The sequence below is a fragment of the Manis javanica genome, chromosome 3, assembly GCF_040802235.1.
Source record: "Manis javanica isolate MJ-LG chromosome 3, MJ_LKY, whole genome shotgun sequence".
NCBI lineage: Eukaryota > Metazoa > Chordata > Mammalia > Pholidota > Manidae > Manis > Manis javanica.
The window spans coordinates 39,073,750-39,091,916 of record NC_133158.1 but is presented as its reverse complement, the minus strand read 5'-3'; the positions used below and the strand labels follow the sequence as shown (position 1 = coordinate 39,091,916).

Sequence of the window (18,167 nt, the reverse complement as noted above, 5' to 3'; positions counted from 1 at the left end):
CCAGTGGTGTGTTTTGTGAGTTCCCGTCACTGCCCCCACAGTTAGAGGGATATGTGTTTAGGACAACAGAGGAAGTTCCTGTCCTTGTTTATGAGAAAAAAATAGATGTCTTCCGGGAACAGGCTATGGGCTCGAGCAGGTAGTTTGTAGACACACAGGGCCCCAAGGACTGAGGCCAGGTAGCAGCTTGTTGGGCAGCACAGGCCTTTCCTCTGGCGCCACCACAGCTGGTTCCCCTGGATTTGGGGTTCAGGCTTTCTCTCCCTTGTGTTCGCCTCATGCCCAGCAGAGGCTTTCTGTGCATGTGAGCACTGTCCTCGGGTGCAGGTGCAGTCATGTCTCACCTTGTCGCCTTCCTTTCCCAGTTAGAGAACCTGCAGGCATCATACGAGGAGCTGAAGGCTCAGTCCCAAGGAGAAATCAGGCGCCTGTGGTCCCAGCTCGAGTCCACGAGAACGAGCAGACAAGAGCTGAGTGGTGAGGAATTTCAGGGTGAAAATTCAGACCCTCTGAAGCTATCAAAACCCCAAACTAGAGTTTAACAACGGTAGCAAGCACAAAAAAGTGATTTTGGAAATTCCCCTGAAGATTGACATGTAGTTTTAAGATAGAAATGTTTGGTGGTGGAGAGCCTTAGTTCCATCCTTAGGCAAGTTAGTTGAGTAATGGCTGCAGAAACGGATGTCCATCCTCTCGCTAACAGGGGCTCTTTGCAGGTGTCAAGTAAACAAAGCTCACAGCAGTGCTCACATGTGCTGGGAGCTGTGGCTCACATGTGCTGGGAGCTGTGGGGACACGGGTGTGTTTTGCCATGACCTCAAAGATCCCGAGAGCTCACCTGGCAGGTGCTGTCAGGCTCCTGTGGCCCAAGCTGTGCTTTGAAGGGTGAGGGGGAGGCCTAAGGCTACAGGCCCTAGCCACGTGGCCACCTGTGGAGAGGGGAGCTTACTTGGGTCCCCCCGACAGGACCCCAGTCAGAGCCTTCTCTGCTTGCAGGCAGCACTGTTGGCAGGCAGACATGTGGTTTCTCCTGCCAGTCTCCAGACAGGGCCTCTGAATGGGTGACTGCCTCCCTGGCAAATGTCATTTGGATAAAGAGCAGAGCTACAGAGAGGACCAGAAACATGCCCGTATGCTGCATGTCGCCTTCCCTGCCCCCTCCCTGGAGCTCAGCCCTTGTGTTTTCTCGGGCTGTGTGCTAATGGAGGCCTTGGGCAAGCTGGTGGACTCCCCTGCAGGATGGCCTCATGCATGCACTCAGGCGTGCCAGCTCCTGAGTGTTCCACTAGAGTCCTCGCTCTGGCATTTGAGGACCCTTCCAGGGAACTTTGAAATCTCTGGGATAGTGATCTGTTTATGTCCACATTATTGGAAAGCTAATTAATCATTAATTTTTGCAGACCAGCTGGCAGTGTTGTCTTGATTAAGATAGTGATGGGGACAGGTTCTTTTATGGCGTGTGTAACTGTTAACAAAATGTCATGGCCTTCATGGCTTAAAACCACAACGTGTAACAGCTCACAGACATGTGGGTAAAGTCTGAGACGGTGTGGTGGGGCTTTCGGCCAGGGCTTGGCTCCTCAGGCAGTGGCAGAATCCAGTCTGTGTGGCTGTAGGACTGGGGCCTGTTTCCTTGTGCCACCCACACTCCCTGCCCTGCTGCCCGCCATCTTCAGGGCTGCCAGCAGCATACGGAGGGCTACTCAGGCTTCCAATCTTCTTAATTCTACCACCAGCCTGAGAAAGCTACCTGCTTTGAAGAGACTTGTGGGGTTTGCTGAGGCCGCCATGGTCATCACCCTGAATAAGGCCCCTGTGCCACATAGCGTGTGCCGCATTGTGCGAGGCACAAGAGGTCTTGCTTCCCCTTCACAGATTCTGGGGTTAGGGACCCTTTTTAGGGTCCTGCTCCTTTATCACACTTCAGGGTCTTAACTATCTCCTGAGTTTTCCTTAGTGTTCATTTTAAGATGGTTGCATAATTTCATTTTTTAAAGAGTTACATGAGCAGCTCCTGGCTCGAGTGTCTCACGTGGAAGAATTAGAACAGCTAAAGCAAGACTTTGAGCAGCAGCAGCGACGGGAGAAAGCTGAGCATGAGTCCCAGCTGGAGCAGCTGAGACTTTGCTTTGAGGAGAAGTTGAGGGATGCTGAAGAAAATTACCAGGAAGATGTGACTCTCCTACAGCAGCGGCTGCGGGAGATGAAGGAAGACTGTCTCCTGGAACCTGCGGGAAGCTGGTAAAGGAAGCTGTGTCATTTAAATACGGCTCTGAAGTGTGGCACCTCGAGCAGGACTGAAATCGAGTTTCGTTTGTCATTTCATGCCAGGGGAGTCTAATAGCCCTTTGTTTCGGAAACATGCCTTATTTTGGGGCCTCAAAAAAGACATTAAAGCTAGGAGCTGAATCTGATGTGTGCAACAGGCCACAGACGGCAGTGTGTGGGCAGTGGTGGGCATGAGCTATCAGGGTCCCACATCACCTTGGTGACCCTGTGGCTGTGACACTCGGCTGAGTTGAGTTGAGTTCAGCACCTGCTCTGCTGTCACAGACGTGGCTCACTTGGCCGCAGGCATCCAGACCTCAGTGCAGGCATGGGAGGGTGGTGAAAAGAGTAGGAAAGTATCCTTTATGCCGTTGACCCTCAGGGACAGTGGGTCTCTGTGGAAAAGGGCCATGTGTGAAGTTTTAAAACATATCTTCTCTCTTAGTTCATCCCGTGGATTTTTAGAAGAATCATCTGAGAGAGGAAGAACGGGCCACCTGGGTAGACTGAACCTTCTGGAGCAACATGAGGTGTGGGCCAGCTTTCCTAAAATTGAGACATAAATGACACATGACATTAGATTCAGGTGTATAACATGATGTGACGTGTGTGTTGTGAAATGACCACAGGGAGTCGAGTTAACATCCATCACCATCCATAGTTATGGCTTTCTCCCATGAAGAGGACTTTTAAGATCTCTGTTAACGGCTTTCAAATATGCAGCGTTATTCACTGTAGCAACCATGCTGTGGATACATCCTCAGGACTTATGTCTTTATCACTGGAAGTTTGTACCTTTTGACCCCCTTCGCCCATCTCACCCAGCCTACATGCCCTGCCTCCAGCAACCACCAGCTTATCTGTGAGCTCAGTTCTTTGTAGATTCCACATATGAGTGAGGTCGTATGGCATTTGTCTTTGTCTGACTTACTGCACTTAGCACAGGGCCCTCAGGGGCCATCCGCAGTGCTGCACATCACAAGATTTCATTTCTTTCTTATGCCTGAGTAATAGTCTACTAAATGTGCTTATATGATATATATGCACCACCGTTTCTTCATCCGTTTGTCCATCCATGGGAGCACTCTTCTAGCTGTAACATACCGCCAGGCCACAGTGTGGAGTGTAAAACCATAAAAGACCATAGAACTTGTAAAACAGACCAGAGGTTTGCTTCCATATCTGGGCTGTTGTGGTAGTGCTGCAGTGAATGTGGAGGCTTAGTGTATTTTCAAATTAGCATTTCCATTTTCTTTAGAAAAATACCAAGAAGTGGAATTGCTGGATCATAGGGTATTTCTATTTTTAGATTTTTGAGGACCCTCCATGCTATTTTTTTTTAAGCTTGGAATATTTTTTTAAATTGAAGTATCATTGATATACACTCTTATGAAGGTTTCACATGCACAACATTTACCCATATTCTCATGTCCTCCTCCCTCCCCCACCATTGCAGTCCCTGTGCATCAGCATAGTAAGACACTATACCGTCACTACTTGTCTTCTCCATGCTGTACTGCCTTCCCCATAACCTACCTATATTGTGTGTGCTAATTATAATGCCCCTTAATCCCCTTCTCCCTACCTCCCCAACCACCCTCCCCAACCCCTTCCCTTTGGTAACCACTAGTCCCTTCTTGGAGTCTGTGGGCCTCCTGCTGTTTTGTTCCTTCAGTTTTACTTCATTGTTATACTCAACAAATGAGTGAAATCATTTGGTATTTGTCTTTCTCTGCCTGGCTTATTTCACTGAGCATAATACCCTCTAGCTCCATCCATGTTGTTGCAAATGGTAGGATTTGTTTTCTTTTTATGACTGAATAATATTCCACTGTGTCTGTATACCATGTCTTCTTTATAGATTCATCTACTGATGGACACGTAGGTTGCTTCCATATCTTCGCTATTGTAAATAGTGCTGTGATAAACATAGGGGTGCATATGTCTTTTTGAATCTGAGATCTTGTCTGTTAGGCTGGAGAAAGGAAAAACAAGGACATGCAAACAGAACAGAGAGATGCCATAGGGGGAGAACAGACCAGACCCCAAAGTCTGTGCCATATATGAAAAGGGGACAGCTCTCCCTGAATTCCATCCTGATGTGCCAACTAAGACCCAGATGTCAGCCTCCTCTCTCTTGGAAGGAAAAAAAGTTTCTAGTTGACTATTATGTCACCTTTAGCCAATCATACCTCTCCACACCCCCTACGGTAGCTTGCCCACTCCTCCCCCTCCTAATCCCTTATAAGCCCCCCACCTCCCCAACCGGGTGTGACTTCTCTGGCCTGTGACAAGAAGGCCATAGAACCTCACCCGGGGGTATTTAAATAAATTACCTGGCCCTTTGTTGCCTCTCTTTGCCTGCTTATTTCAGCTAGAATTTATCTTACGTTGTCTTCTTTGGGTAAATTCCTAGGAGTGAAATTCCTGGGTCAAATTGTATTTCTATTTTTAGTCTACTTTTGTGTATTGAGTTAGACAATAATCTAGTTTCATTCTCTTACATGTAGTTCTCCAGTTTTGCCAACACCAGCTGTTGAAGAGGCTGTCATTTCCCCACTATATATCCATGGCTCCTTTATCGTATATTAATTGACCATATATGACCATATATATGACCATGTCTGGGCTCTCTATTCTGTTCCATTGATCTGTGGGTCTGTTCTTGTGCCAGTACCAAGTTGTTTTGATTACTGTGGCTTTGTAGTAGATCTTGAAGTCAGGGAGCATAATCCGCCCAGCTTTATTCTTCTTTCTCAGGATTGCTTTGGCTATTCGGGGTCTTTTGTGGTTCCATATGAATTTTAGAACTATTTTGGTCTAGTTTGTTGAAGAATACTGTTGGTATTTTGCTAGTGATTGTATTCAATCTGTAGATTGCTTTAGACAGAATGGCTGTTTTGACAGTATTCTTCCTATCCATGAGCACAGGATGTATTTCCATTTATTGGTATCTTTGATTTCTCTCATGAGTGTCTTGTAGTTTTCAGGGTATAGGTCGTTCACTTCCTTGGTTAGGTTTATTCCTAAGTATTTTATTCTTTTTGAGGCAACTGTGAATGGAATTGTTTCTCTTTTGTTTCTCTTTGATGATGTTCAGTAGTGTATTTACTTTCTTCCCTTTTTTGAAAATCAGGAACTTTGTTTATCTTTAACTTTCAGATTCATCTCCCTTTTCACAAGATACCTTTTAAAGTATGTGTTGGTTCATCATCCTTTTGCTCAAGTTCCCTGTTTATCCTGGGATATAATGTGTGCAGAGGCTTGAAACCATTGCCCTGTTTGCTACCCTCTCTTGGGCTTCTCTTCCCCTTGTGATGATGGCTCTGCTCTCCCTGGGGCAGTTGGCCTTCCCTCAATGGAAGACCTGTAATGTGTCTGATTTCCCCCTATTGCTGCTCTTGGCACAACAAAGAAAGCCCCCCACCCCTGTTTTTGCTCCACTTGTGTATGTGTTCAGTTAATTCCTGTCTAGGCTGCCAACTCCAGAGATAACAGTTGCTGTAGGTGCCAGAATGGATGCATTTCACTTGGGCGAATAGTTGCACCTGCTCGTGCTCAGCTCCTTCTGTCCCCATCAGCACGAGAGGTCTCCCACCGCTCCGCTTGGCATGATGCCCCTATGTCCTGGGAGTTTTCCTGCCTGCCGAGCTGGATTCGAGTCATTTCTGCCAATAATCTGTCCCTTTAATTTCTTCCCTCTTCAATGAATTCGTGTTTTCTCCAGGTAAAACATGATTTAGTTGAAGATCACCAGGAAGAACTGAAGAAAGCTAAGGAGAAGATACAGCTAATGAAAGAAGAATTCAGGGAAAGAGAAGCAGAGTGGAAAGCTACAAGTGAGGCCTCCAAGAGAGAAGCTGAAGAGAAACTGACCCTGATGCTGCGCGACCTGAGGGAACAGGCTGAGTCTGAGAAAGAGTCAATAGTAAACAGGTTCGAGCTTCGAGAAACCGAAATGAGGCAACTTCAGGATCGGCAGGCAGCCCAGATTCTGGACCTGGAGGGGTCCCTGAAGGAGCAGCAGGGCCGCCTGAGGCAGCTAGAGCTCGGGCTGGCTGGGGACGAGTCCCCTCAGTGCAGTCACTGTGGCCGGGAGCCGGGGGGTGGTCTGGCCTCTGCCCACCATGACCGGGAGCTCACTGTGCTCCACCTGAAGGAGGACTGTGCCCTCCAGCTGATGCTGGCCCAGAGCAGGTGGGTGATCTTCCTGCAGCGATGTGTTACGTATTGAGGCACCTGCCAGGTTCCTAGGTGAGCCTCCCACTTCAGAGGAGAGAGGCCAGTCCCCTGGGAAGATGTGTGCTGGGTTCTCAGTAGCCTGCCAGGCAGCAGAGCCAAAGGTGACGAACCGTGCTCTGAGCCCTTGGTGTCCATCCCAGAACAGTGACAGCGAAGCTGCATCCTGTAGCCAGATATCCTGGTGTAGATGGCATTTGCACCCTCTGGCGGTCATCCCTGTGATGGACATGACTATGAATCATCTTTTTTTTTTTGTATCATTAATATACACTTACATAAGCAACATTGTGGTTACTAGACTCCCCCTATCACCAAGTCCCCCCACAAACCCCATTATAGTCACTGTCCATCAGTGTAGTAAGATGCTATAGGATCAGTACTTGTCTTCTCTGTGTTGTACAGCCCTCCCCATGCCCCCCAACACTATACATGCTAATTGTAATGCCCCGTTTTCCCCGTTATCTCTCCCTTCCCACCCATCCTCCCCAGTCCCTTTCCCTTTGGTAACTGTTAGTCCATTCTTGGGTTCTGTGAGTCTGCTGCTGTTTCGTTCCTTCAGTTTTGCTTTGTTCTTATGCTCCACAGATGAGTGAAATCATTTGGTATTTGTCTTTCTCCGCTTGGCTTATTTCACTGAGCATAATACCCTCTAGCCCCATCCATGTTGTTGCAACTGTAGGATTTGTTTTCTTCTTATGGCTGAATAATATTCCATTGTGTATATGTACCACATCTTCTTTATCCATTCATCTACTGATGGACACTTAGGTTGCTTCCATTTCTTGGCTATTGTAAATAGTGCCGCGATAAACATAGGGTGCACCTGTCTTTTTCAAACTGGGCTGCTGCATTCCTAGGGTAAATTCTTAGAAGTGGAATTCCCGGGTCAAATGGTATTTCTAGTTTGAACTTTTTGAGGAACCTCCATACTGCTTTCCGCAATGGTTGAACTAGTTGACATTCCCACCAGCAGTGTAGGAGGGTTCCCCTTTCTATGCATCCTCACCAGCATCTGTAGTTGTTTGTCTTTTGGATGTTGGCCATCCTAACTGGTGTGAGGTGATATCTCATTGGGGTTTTAATTTGCATTTCCCTGATGATTAGTGATGTGGAGCATCTTTTCATGTGTCTGTTGGCCATCTGAATTTCTGCTTTGGAGAAGTGTCTGTTCAGATCCTGTGCCCATTTTTTTTTGGATTATTTTCTTTTTGTTTGTTGAGGTGCATGAGCTCTTTATATATTTTGGATGACAGCCTTTTATTGGATCTGTCATTTATGAATATATTCTCCCATACTGTAGGATGTCGTTTTGTTCTACTGATGGTATTCTTGCTGTACAGAAGCTTTTTAGTTTCATATAGTCCCACTTGTTCATTTTTGCTTTTGTTTCCCTTGCCCGGGGAGATATGTTCATGAAGAAGTTGCTCATGTTTATGTCCAAGAGATTTTTGCCTATGTTTTTTTCTGAGAGTTTTATGGTTTCATGACTTGCATTCAGGTCTTTGATCCATTTCTAATTTCCTTTTGTGTATGGGGTTAGACAGTGATCCAGTTTCATTCTCTTACATGTAGCTGTCCGGTTTTGCCAACGCCATCTGTTGAAGAGGCTGTCATTTCCCCATTGTATATCCATGACTCCTTTATCATATATTAATCAACCATGTATGCTTGGGTTAATATCTGGACTCTCTAGTCTGTTCCACTCGTCTGTGGCTCTGTTCTTGTGCCAGTACCAAGTTGTCTTGATTACTGTGGCTTTGTAGTAGAGCTTGAAGTCAGGGAGCGTAATTCCCCCTGCTTTATTCTTCCTTCTCAGGATTGCTTTGGCTATTTGGGGTCTTTTGTAGTTCCATATGAATTTTAGAACTATTTGTTCTAGTTCATTGAAGAATGCTTTTGGTATTTTGATAGGGATTGCATTGAGTCTATAGATTGCTTTAGGCAGGATGGCCATTTTGACAATATAAATTCTTCCTAGCCAAGAGCATGGGATGAATTTCCATTTATTAGTGTTCTCTTTAATTTCTTTTAAGTGTTCCATAGTTTTCAGGGTATAGGTCTTTCACTTCCTTGGTTAGGTTTATTCTTAGGTATTTTGTTCTTTTTGATGCAATTGTGAATGGAATTGTTTTCCTAATTTCTCTTTCTGCTAGTTCATCATTAGCGTATAGGAATGCAACAGATTTTTGTGTATTAATTTTGTATCCTGCAACTTTGCTGAATTCGGATATTAGATCTAGTAGTTTTGGAGTGGATTCTTAAGGTTTTTTGTGTACAATATCATGTCATCTGCAAACAGTGACAGTTTATAACTTCTTCTTTACCAGTCTGGATGCCTTTTATTTCTTTGTGTTGTCTGATTGCCGTGGCTAGGACCTCCAGAACTATGTTGAATAAAAGTGGGTAGAGTGGGCATCTTTGCCTTGTTCCTGATCTTAGAGAAAAAGCCTTCAGCTCCTCACTGTTAAATATGATGTTGGCTGTGGGTTTGGGTTTGTCATATATGGGCTTTGGACTTTATTATGTTGAGGGTGCTTGCACTATATCCATTTTGTTGAGAGTTTTTATCATGAACAGATGTTGAATTTTGTCAAATGCTTTTTCAGCATGTATGGATATGATCATGTGGTTTTTGTCTTTCTTTTTGTTGATGTGGTGGATGATGATGGATTTTTGAATGTTGTACCATCCTTGCATCCCTGGGATGAATCCCAGTTGATCATAGTGTATGATCCTCTTGATTTATTTTTGAATTTGTTTGCTAATATTTTGTTGAGTATTTTTGCATCTATATTCATCAGGGATATTGGTCTGTAGTTTTCTTTTTTGTGGTGTCTTTGCCTGGTTTTGGTATAAGAGTGATGCTAGCTTCATAGAATGAGTTTGGGAGTATTCCCTCCTCTTCTGTTTTTTAGAAAACTTTAAGGAGAATGGTATTATGTCTCCTTTAAATGTCTAATAAAGTTCAGCAATGTGTCCATCTCATCCAGGAGTTTTGTTCTTGGGTAGTTTTTTGATTACCAGTTCAGTTTGTTGCTGGTAATTGGTCTGTTTAGGTTTTCTCTTTCTTCCTTGGTCAGTCTTGGAAGGTTGTATTTTTCTTGAAAGTTGTCCATTTCTTCTAGGTTATCCATTTTGTTAGCATATAGATTTTCATAGTATTCTCTAATAAAACTTTATATTTCTGTGTTGTCCATTGTGATTTTTCCTTTCTCATTTCTGATTCTGTTTATGTGTGTAGATTCTCTTTTTGTCTTAGTAAGTCTGGCTAGAGGTTTATCTGTTTTGTTTACTTTCTCAAAGAACCAGCTCTTTGTTTCATTGATTTTTTCTATTTTATTCTTCTCAATTTTATTTATTTCTTCTGTGGTATTTATTATGTCCCTCCTTCTGTTGACTTTGGGCCTCATTTGTTCTTCTTTTGTCAGTTTCAGAATTGTGAATTTAGACTATTCATTTGGGATTGTTTTTCCTTCTTTAAATATGCCTGAATTGCTATATGCTTTTCTCTTAGAACTGTCTTTGCTGCATCCCACAGAAGTTGGGGCCTTGTGCTATTGTTTTCATTTGTCTCCATATATTGCTTGATCTGTTTTAATTTGGTCATTGATCCCTTGATTATTTTGGAGCATGTCAAGCCTCCATGTGTTTTTGAGCCTTTTTGTTTTCTTTGTACAGTTTATTTCTAGTTTTACACCTTTGTGATCTGAGAAGTTGGTTGGTATAATTCCAATCTTTTTGAATTTACTGAAGCTCTTTTTTGGGCCAAGTGTGTGTTCTATTCTGGAAAATGTTCCATGTGCACTTGAGAAAAATGTGTATCCTGCTACTTTTGGGTGTAGAGTTCTACAGATGTCTGTTAGGTCCATCTGTTCTAGTGTATTGTTCAGTGCCTCTGTGTCCTTACTTATTTTCTGTCTGGTTGTTCTGTCCTTTGGAGTGAGTGGTGTGTTGAAGTCTCCTAAAATGAAGGCATTGCATTCTGTTTCCTCCTTTAATTCTGTTAGTATTTGTTTTGCATATGTAGGTGATCCTGTGTTGGGTGCATAGATTTTTTTTAATTTTTTAATTTTGATATCATTAATGTACAATTACTTGAACAACATTATGATTACTAGACTCCCCCCATTATCAAGTCCCCCCCACATACCCCGTTACAGTCAGTGGGTGCAGAGATATTTATAATAGTTCTATCCTCTCGGTGGACTGTGCCCTTTATCATTATGTAATGTCCTTCTTTGTCTCTTAGTACTTTCTTTGTTTTGAAGTCTATTTTGTCTGATACAAGTACTGCAACAGCTGCTTTTTTCTCTGTGTTTTTCATGAAATACCTTTTTTCATCCCTTCACTTTTAGTCTGTGTATGTCTTTGGGTTTGAAGTCAGTCTCTTGTATGCAGCATATAGATGGGTCTTGCTTTTTTATCCATTCTTTTACTCTGTGTCTTTTGATTGGTGCACTCAGTCCATTTACATTTAGGGTGATTATCAGTAGATATGTACCTATTACCATTGCAGGCTTTGGATTCGTTGTTACCAAATGTTGAAGGGCAGCTTTGTTACTATCTAACCTTCTAACTTAACTCACTTATTACACTATTATAAACACAGTCTGGTGATTCTTTATTTCTCTCCATTCTTCCTCCTCCACTCTTTATATGTTAAGTGTTTTATTCTGTACTGTTTTGTGTTTCCCTTGACTGATTTTGTGGATAGCTGATTTTATTTTGCATTTAATTAGTATTTGGTTGGTCTACTTTCTTTGCTGTGATTTTATTTTCTCTGGTGACATCTATTTAGCCTTAGGCTTACTCCCATCTAGATCAGTCCCTTTAAAATACATTGTAGAGATGGTTTGTGGGAAGTAAATTCCCTCAACTTCTGCTTATCTGGAAATTGTTTAATCCCTCCTTAAAATTTAAATGATAATCTTGCTGGATACAGTATTCTTGGTTCTAGGCCCTTCTGTTTCACTGCATTTAATATATCATGCCACTCCCTTCTGGTCTGTAAGGTTTCTGCTGAGAAGTCTGAAGATAGCCTGATGTGCTTTCCTTTGTAGGTGATCTTTTTTCTCTCTGGCTGCTTTTAATACACTGTCCTTGTCTTTGATCTTTGCCATTGTCCTCCTTTGGTCCTTTGTGTTGGGAGATGTATGGACTTCCATGGTCTGAGAGACTATTTCCTTCCCCAGCTTGGGAAAGTTTTCAGTGATTATTCCTTCAAAGACATTTTCTATCCCTTTTTCTCTTTCTTCTTCTGTTACCCCTATAATGCGAATGTTGTTCCATTTGGATTGGTCACACAGTTCTCTTAATATTCTTTCAATCCTAGAGATCCTTTTATCTCTCTGTGCTTCAGCTTCTCTATTTCTGTTCTCTGATCTCTATTCCATTAACAGTCTCTTGCACCTCATCCAGTATGCTCTTAAGTCCTTCCATTGTTTGTTTCATTTCTGTTATTGCCCTCCTGAATTCATCCCTTAGCTCTTGAATATTTCTCTGTAGCTCCATCAGTATACTTATGACTTTTATTTTGAATTATTTTTCAGGAAGATTGGTGATTTCAGTCTCACCAAGTCCTCTCTCTGGTGTTTGAGGGATTTTGGACTGAACAAGGTTCTTCTGCCTTTTCATGGCAGTAGGAGTGATTGCCAAGAAGTGACATGTGTGTCAGCTGCAAGAACAAAGTCCCTTCCTGCTTGCTGGTCACCTTGCCTGTCTCTGCTGTCTGTGCTGGTTAACCTCATACAGGGAGCAGCCTCTGGGTTAATACTCTAATCTCGCTAATCTGCTGTGGGTGGGGCGGCCCCTGGGATGGCCTAGGGCACTGGTGGGGGTCGCAGGCCAGCAGAGTGTGTTCTGGCAGAAGAGCAAAGCCCCTTTTCACCTCCCGGTCTCCACACCCATCTCTGCTGTCTGTGCCAGTCAACCACGCACAGGGAGCAGCCTCTGGGTTAATCCCTTGAGCTGCTGTGGGCTGGGCGGCCCTTGCAATGGCATAGGGCACTGACAGGGGTTGCAGATGAGTGGCACATGTTCTGCCACGAGATCAAAGCCCGTTTGTGACTCCCGGACTCTGCGCCAGCCTCTGCTATCTGTGCTGGTCAAGTGCGTGCAAGGAGAAGCCTCATTGCTAAGCTGTGTGGTTGCTGTAGGTGGGGCTGCTCCCTGGCTGTTCTGTAGCAATGGTGGGTCAGCTGCTTTGATTGCATTGTTGACAAGGGGGAAGGAATGGCAGGGTGCTTATCGCCGCGAGAGGCTTCAGAGCTGTGTTGCCACCCATGGGGTTAGGGTGCCTGATGTGCCTTAAAGTTCCCAGTCTGCTGGGCTGATTATGCCAGGATGATTTTGTGCACCTGTTAAACCCTTGTCCCTTTAAGACTTTTAAAGCACCTGGTTTTCTTTTGTCCCAGGGCAGCTGGCTGTGGGAACCTGTTCATAGTCTCAGTCTCAAACCTTGCTTTTCCTCTCCTCCAATATCCAGTGCACTATGCAATGTGTCTGTGCTCCTGGGGCAGACCACCAGGGCCTGTTATTTAGCAGCCCTGTGCTTCCACTCCCTCCCCACTCTGATTCCCTTCCTCCCTCCAGTGGTCTGGGGTGGGGGGAGTGCTCGGGTCACGGCTTTGTATCCTACCCTTTTCCATGAGATGTTAGGCTCTCACAGATGTAGCCTGGCACGTGTACTCTTATCTTCTGGTCACTCTTTTAGGAATAGTTGTAGTCATTGTATTTTCAAAATACGTATGCTTTTGGGAGGAGATTTCCACCACCCTACTCATGCTGCCATCTTGAGAATCCTCCAACTACGAATCATCTTTTGTGGCATTTTTATTATTTGCTTGCATGTTTTAAAGCCTCCATGGCCAAACCTTAGGCCTCATTTATCATCAGGACACACAATGCTTTGCGTTTTTTTAAACTCAAACAGAAATGTCTTTAAAATAAGCTTTTTTCTAGAACAAATACACATGCCTAAGCAGATTTGAAGCGTGGCTTGGCCCTTGCCTGCCAGTGCTGGCTCCCATGAGCCCTGCACTCTTTGCTGCTAGTTCCGCTGCTGCTCGTCTGTCCGCTGCCCCCCAGCATCCTGGGGGTGCCCAGGGCTCTGGCTTTGGGGTCTGAGAATGTGATTCTGAACCCTGACCTCCACATGCCAGCTGGGTGGGCGCTGACACTGGTGCTCTTCCATGTGGTGGGGGCTGTGCGGCCAGTGGAAACGCTGCCCAGGTGGGATGGGAAGCTCTCACATAGAAGCAGCTCCTGCCATTCATGTGAACCTGTCAAATGTTAGGATACCTCACAATGTGTAAGGGCACCCATGGGCACTCCAGGTACCCCCAATCCTGATGGGAGTCTAGGTGCCTGATTCGGAGCCAGCCTCCTGCCTGGGTCTGTTTTGGCTGCCAGCACTACCTGGGGCTCTCTTTAATTCATGTCCCTTCATTCACAACAGGAGAGTTTATCTGGGTTCTTTTGAACACTGTCTGTGGCCTTGTGGGCTTTCGTGAGCCATGCTGCCATCCCTTCCTTTCAAGGTCATCCCTGTGGGTAGGCAGTGTCTGCTGACTCTGGTGTCTGCTGGGAGTGTATGTGTGCACACATCTGTGCTTTCTTGCTGTGGATCCCGTGTCTCCACTTCAGCCTGCAAGCAGGGGTAACTAGCTCTGACCTCTGAACTTCCCTGGCTTCACGTGGTGCCTTCACTCTTCACGTCTCTGTAGGGGATGCCCTCAGGCCATTTGTGCAGAGAGATAAGAAGTAGGACAGTTAAGATCCCAGAGGAGGGCAAGGGGTGCTTCCTGTAGGAGACGTGAGTAGGTGCATCACTGCGTGGCTTGTGCTGTTATGACTCTGTTTTGCTATCTGTTCACTTTGCATGTCATCTCAGGTTTTTAGAAGAACGTAAAGAAATCACAGAGAAGTTCACGGCGGAGCAGGATGCCGTCCTGCGGGAGGCCCAGGAGACGCACGCCAGTGAGCTCCGGCTCCTTCAGGGGAAGCACCAGCAGCATGTTCTGTCCTTGACGATGGAGCTTGAGACAAGGCACCAGGCCGAGGTTGAGGCACTGAAGGCTTCATTCGAGAGTGAGCAGCGGGCTCTTTTGGAAGCTCGTGTGGCTGAACTGCAGACAGAACATGCTGCTGAAATCAGCGCTCTGGAAACCAGACATTTGTCACACCTGGACTCTTTGGAGTCTTGTTACTTATCTGAGATCCAGGGCATACGGGATGAGCACAGGCGGGCCCTCGAGCTCTTGCAGTCAGACCTGGAGAAGCAGCTGTACAGAAAGGGTCCTCCCTGTCCAGCAACCCTGACCGGGGAGGTGGAGCACCTCCAGCAGGAGCCTGACGGGGAGCTTCCTCCTGCCAAGCACGGCCCGAGCCTGGAAGTGAGCGCTGAATGTGGGGATGGCCGAGAAGCCCGTCAGGTGAGGCCCGCCCTTCAACCACCCATTGGCTCTGCGTGTGTGTGTGCAAGTGTGTCTCCCGCACTGCCACTGTGAGTGGTCACTTTCTTCATGAGATGGGTTACAACGGTGGCTTTAGAGGTTTTTTTTGGCCAAACTCCTTGGCAAAGGCTTTGGGTCTCTTAATCCTAGAAAAATGTGGATGTGCCTATGCACCAAATTCTGGGTCAGATGTAAGTTTCAGACCCTTGCAGTGAGGCTTGGTTTTGTGGGGCTCCTGTCATGCGCATGGCACCTCAGATCCCCTTTCTTGGTGCTTCACTACACCCTCTGCCATGTATCAGTGCAGGGCCTTCCCCTCTGGCAGGGACTTCAAGTTTCAGACAAAAGGGAATTTCTGGGTGCAGCCCTGTTGCTCTGAGCCAGCACCCTTTCCCCCTGCAGACACGCACTCTCCCTAGTGACACATTGGTTCCGCTGGGAGCTCTTGTCATGGAGCCTGATGTTGCTGCAGGGTTTTGTCTTCTTGCAGCAGACAGAGCTGCTCTTTTTGGTGGGTGTGCCAGGCTCCTGAGTGGGCAGATGGTGTTGGGCCGCCCTGCCTGTGCAGGGTGGTACATATGCCTGGGGTGTTAGGGTGGCAGGGGAATGAGCTAAGGCTGGATGTAATTAAGTGTCACCATTCTGGCGAAGTAATACTCTGTCAAACATTTAGGAAGCTGCTATTCCCAGTACAAAATAGGAAATGTTCGGCCTGTATAAACAGATACCAGGTGGAAGTGTTTGTGTGGATTTGGACACGCTTTTTGAGGAGCTGATCCTGGGAGGGCCTGTCTGGCTCTGTGTGAGTCGGCTGCAGTAGTGAGTTTGTGGTCTGCCAATATCCAGTTGTTCAGGGCTGAAGGAACGGGGACCTTGCTTTGGTGGGTGCGATGGCTTCACTGTGTTTCAGTTCTGCCTGTTTTGCTAGCCTGACAGTGGGATCTTGGAAGAAGCCCTTGAAAGCAGGGCACAGTCGGGCTCCCTCTGTGGTCACCATCCTCTGGCCTGTCCTTGTGTTCCGGCCTCAGGACAGGTGTTGGTGGTGGTCTGTGGCTCCTCCTTAGGAGGAGATGGAGCAGCTGATCCTTTTGGTGTGAACTTGGAGAGCTGTCTGAAGATGCTAGGAGGTGCCCCCAGGCCGGTCCCTCCTCCACCTGCAGGCCCTCAGCTGTCTGCTTTGGTTCCCCTCCATGCAGACAGATGCTGTAGAGAACAGTGCTTATTCCCAGCCTGTGGATTTAAATGAGATTTTCTTGGTTTATTTGGTTTGGAAAAAAAAAAATATTTTTTAAGAATATTCTAGAGGGAGAAACATGTATACATGAAAGTATGTGTTCTAAACCAGGACTTAACTTTATTTAGTGGCAAAATTTGATTGTAGGAAGCATATAGAATGTTTTATCACTTCATAGATAATGAGGTGTGTGTTCTTGGTGGGACAGAGGTGTGTGGAGGTGTGTGGGTGGTGGACACAGGCATGTGTGGATACCCTGCACCATCAGAGGTGCCTGCTGGAGGGAGAGGATCACAGTCCTAGCCCGGGTGCCTGGAGTTCAGCAAAATGCATGCAGCCAAGATGCAGAAGCACAGAGCAGAAGCAGGCACTGGAGGAGGGGGCCGCGCAGGTGAGTGGCTCTGAGCTACAGCGTGCCTCCTCCTCAGCAGCAGTGGCTTCAGGAGTGTCCTTGGTGTGGGACTCTGGCCCCGACTGGGTGCCATGATGTTGGTAAAACCACTGGGCTCTGGGGCTCCCTCCCAGATGTTCTCATCAGAGCACTGTGATGCTTGCATGCAGCTGTGACAGCCTTCGTGAAGCCTGCTGGGAGTGAGTGCTGTGGACATGCAAAGAGGACACAGGGTCTGTGCTCAGTTGCTCAGCCTCCCCGGGAGAGCATGTCCCAGCACCCCAGTGAGGTGTCCTGCTGCCAGCCTCCCACACGGTCTCTTCTGCACAGCTGTCCCTGCCCTGTGCCCCCAACTCTGCACTCCCAGTACCTTGGGGCCCACAGCCTGACCCTGGGCACAACCCAACCCAGCCCCAGCTCCAGCTCCCTCCATCTCCTGTCCTTCCCCTTGTTCTCGTGAGGTCAGCCACCTGATGCCTCGCTTTCTAGAACATACTGGGTATGACCTCTGAACTCATCCTTGTCCCCTGCCTGGAAACTCATGTGCTTGCCCCTTTTCAGTCACAGCACCTCAGTGAGCCTTTCCCCGAGGCCCCATTTAGTACTGTACTGCTTGTCACCCATGGTCTCTGCTCCGTGCACTGGGAGTCCCAGGGCCTGGAGCAGCACAGACCTGCCTCCAGGGAGCTGGCCCAAGAGGGTTTTGATGCCAGGCTCAGCCTCTGCTCATCCTGTGCACCTCAGGGGCTATTTCTGCTGAGGTGCCGGTGGCCCTGTGCTCATGGTGTGCACAGACACAAGCACGTGACTGGGCACACCTCCCTCAGGCTTGTACCCCTGCAGTCCATCTGAGGGCACTGGCTGCACTCTCTGGCCCTGCTGCTTTGGCGTTCTTAGATTTCAGATACTGTGTCTCCCATATCTGGTCTGTCTGGGGATGAGCGGGTGAGGATCTGTGTGTGCAATGATTCAGATAATTGGTGTTTTATGTGAAGCACCATGTACAAGTTTGTTCATCATGAGTTTTTCTTAGGTACTTTACTCAGGGGCTTTTCGGACACGCTCACCATAAAGCAAGGCCTGGATTTGCTAGGTGAAGGCAGTGTGTTCCTGAGCTTAGCGTTCAAGCGCTGCTTCATGTGCAAGTTCCCAGCGTGAGAAGGAGAAGGGCACACAAATAAAGGAAAGCCTGAGAGGGAGGTTTGTTCCTAAAGTCTGGGAGTTGGCGTTTTTCTTGAGCTTTGCCCCTTGGGTTGTCCAGTTGCCCTGACTCTGGCGCTTTGGGTTTCCCGTATTGGAAGGGGCGAGAGGACAAAGGAGGGCATGTGCCCGCAGGCCCAGGCCCCCCAGGCAGCGGGGAGCGGAACCGCGCAGGCCTCTGCTGGATCCGTCCTCTCCTCGCAGTGCGCCTCACGTCTCTGTGTCCCCGCAGGACTTACTAACCTTAAAAATAAAACTCAGTTATTCCACCAGCAAAACGGGCTTATTGCAGGGCAGCAGAGAACTGCAACTCAGGACGTTAGGGCAAAACAGCAGAGCGGCAGAGGCCCTTTACAGAGGAGGGGCCCGGGGCTGTTCT

At 46.8% G+C, this 18,167-nt stretch overlaps 1 protein-coding gene across 10 annotated transcripts in view; it reads left to right on the top strand.

Moving 5' to 3' along the window:
* The window catches only part of PCNT (pericentrin), a 127,185-nt gene that overhangs the window by 24,808 nt on the left and 84,210 nt on the right, over positions 1–18,167 (top strand). For all 10 annotated transcript variants that reach the window (XM_073231174.1, XM_073231172.1, XM_073231170.1 and 7 more), the window contains 5 exons: positions 366–477; positions 1,998–2,241; positions 2,714–2,798; positions 5,996–6,465; positions 14,402–14,942. In XM_073231174.1, coding sequence (XP_073087275.1) covers positions 366–477; positions 1,998–2,241; positions 2,714–2,798; positions 5,996–6,465; positions 14,402–14,942 — 1,452 coding nt within the window. The remainder of the gene's footprint in view (positions 1–365; positions 478–1,997; positions 2,242–2,713; positions 2,799–5,995; positions 6,466–14,401; positions 14,943–18,167) is intronic.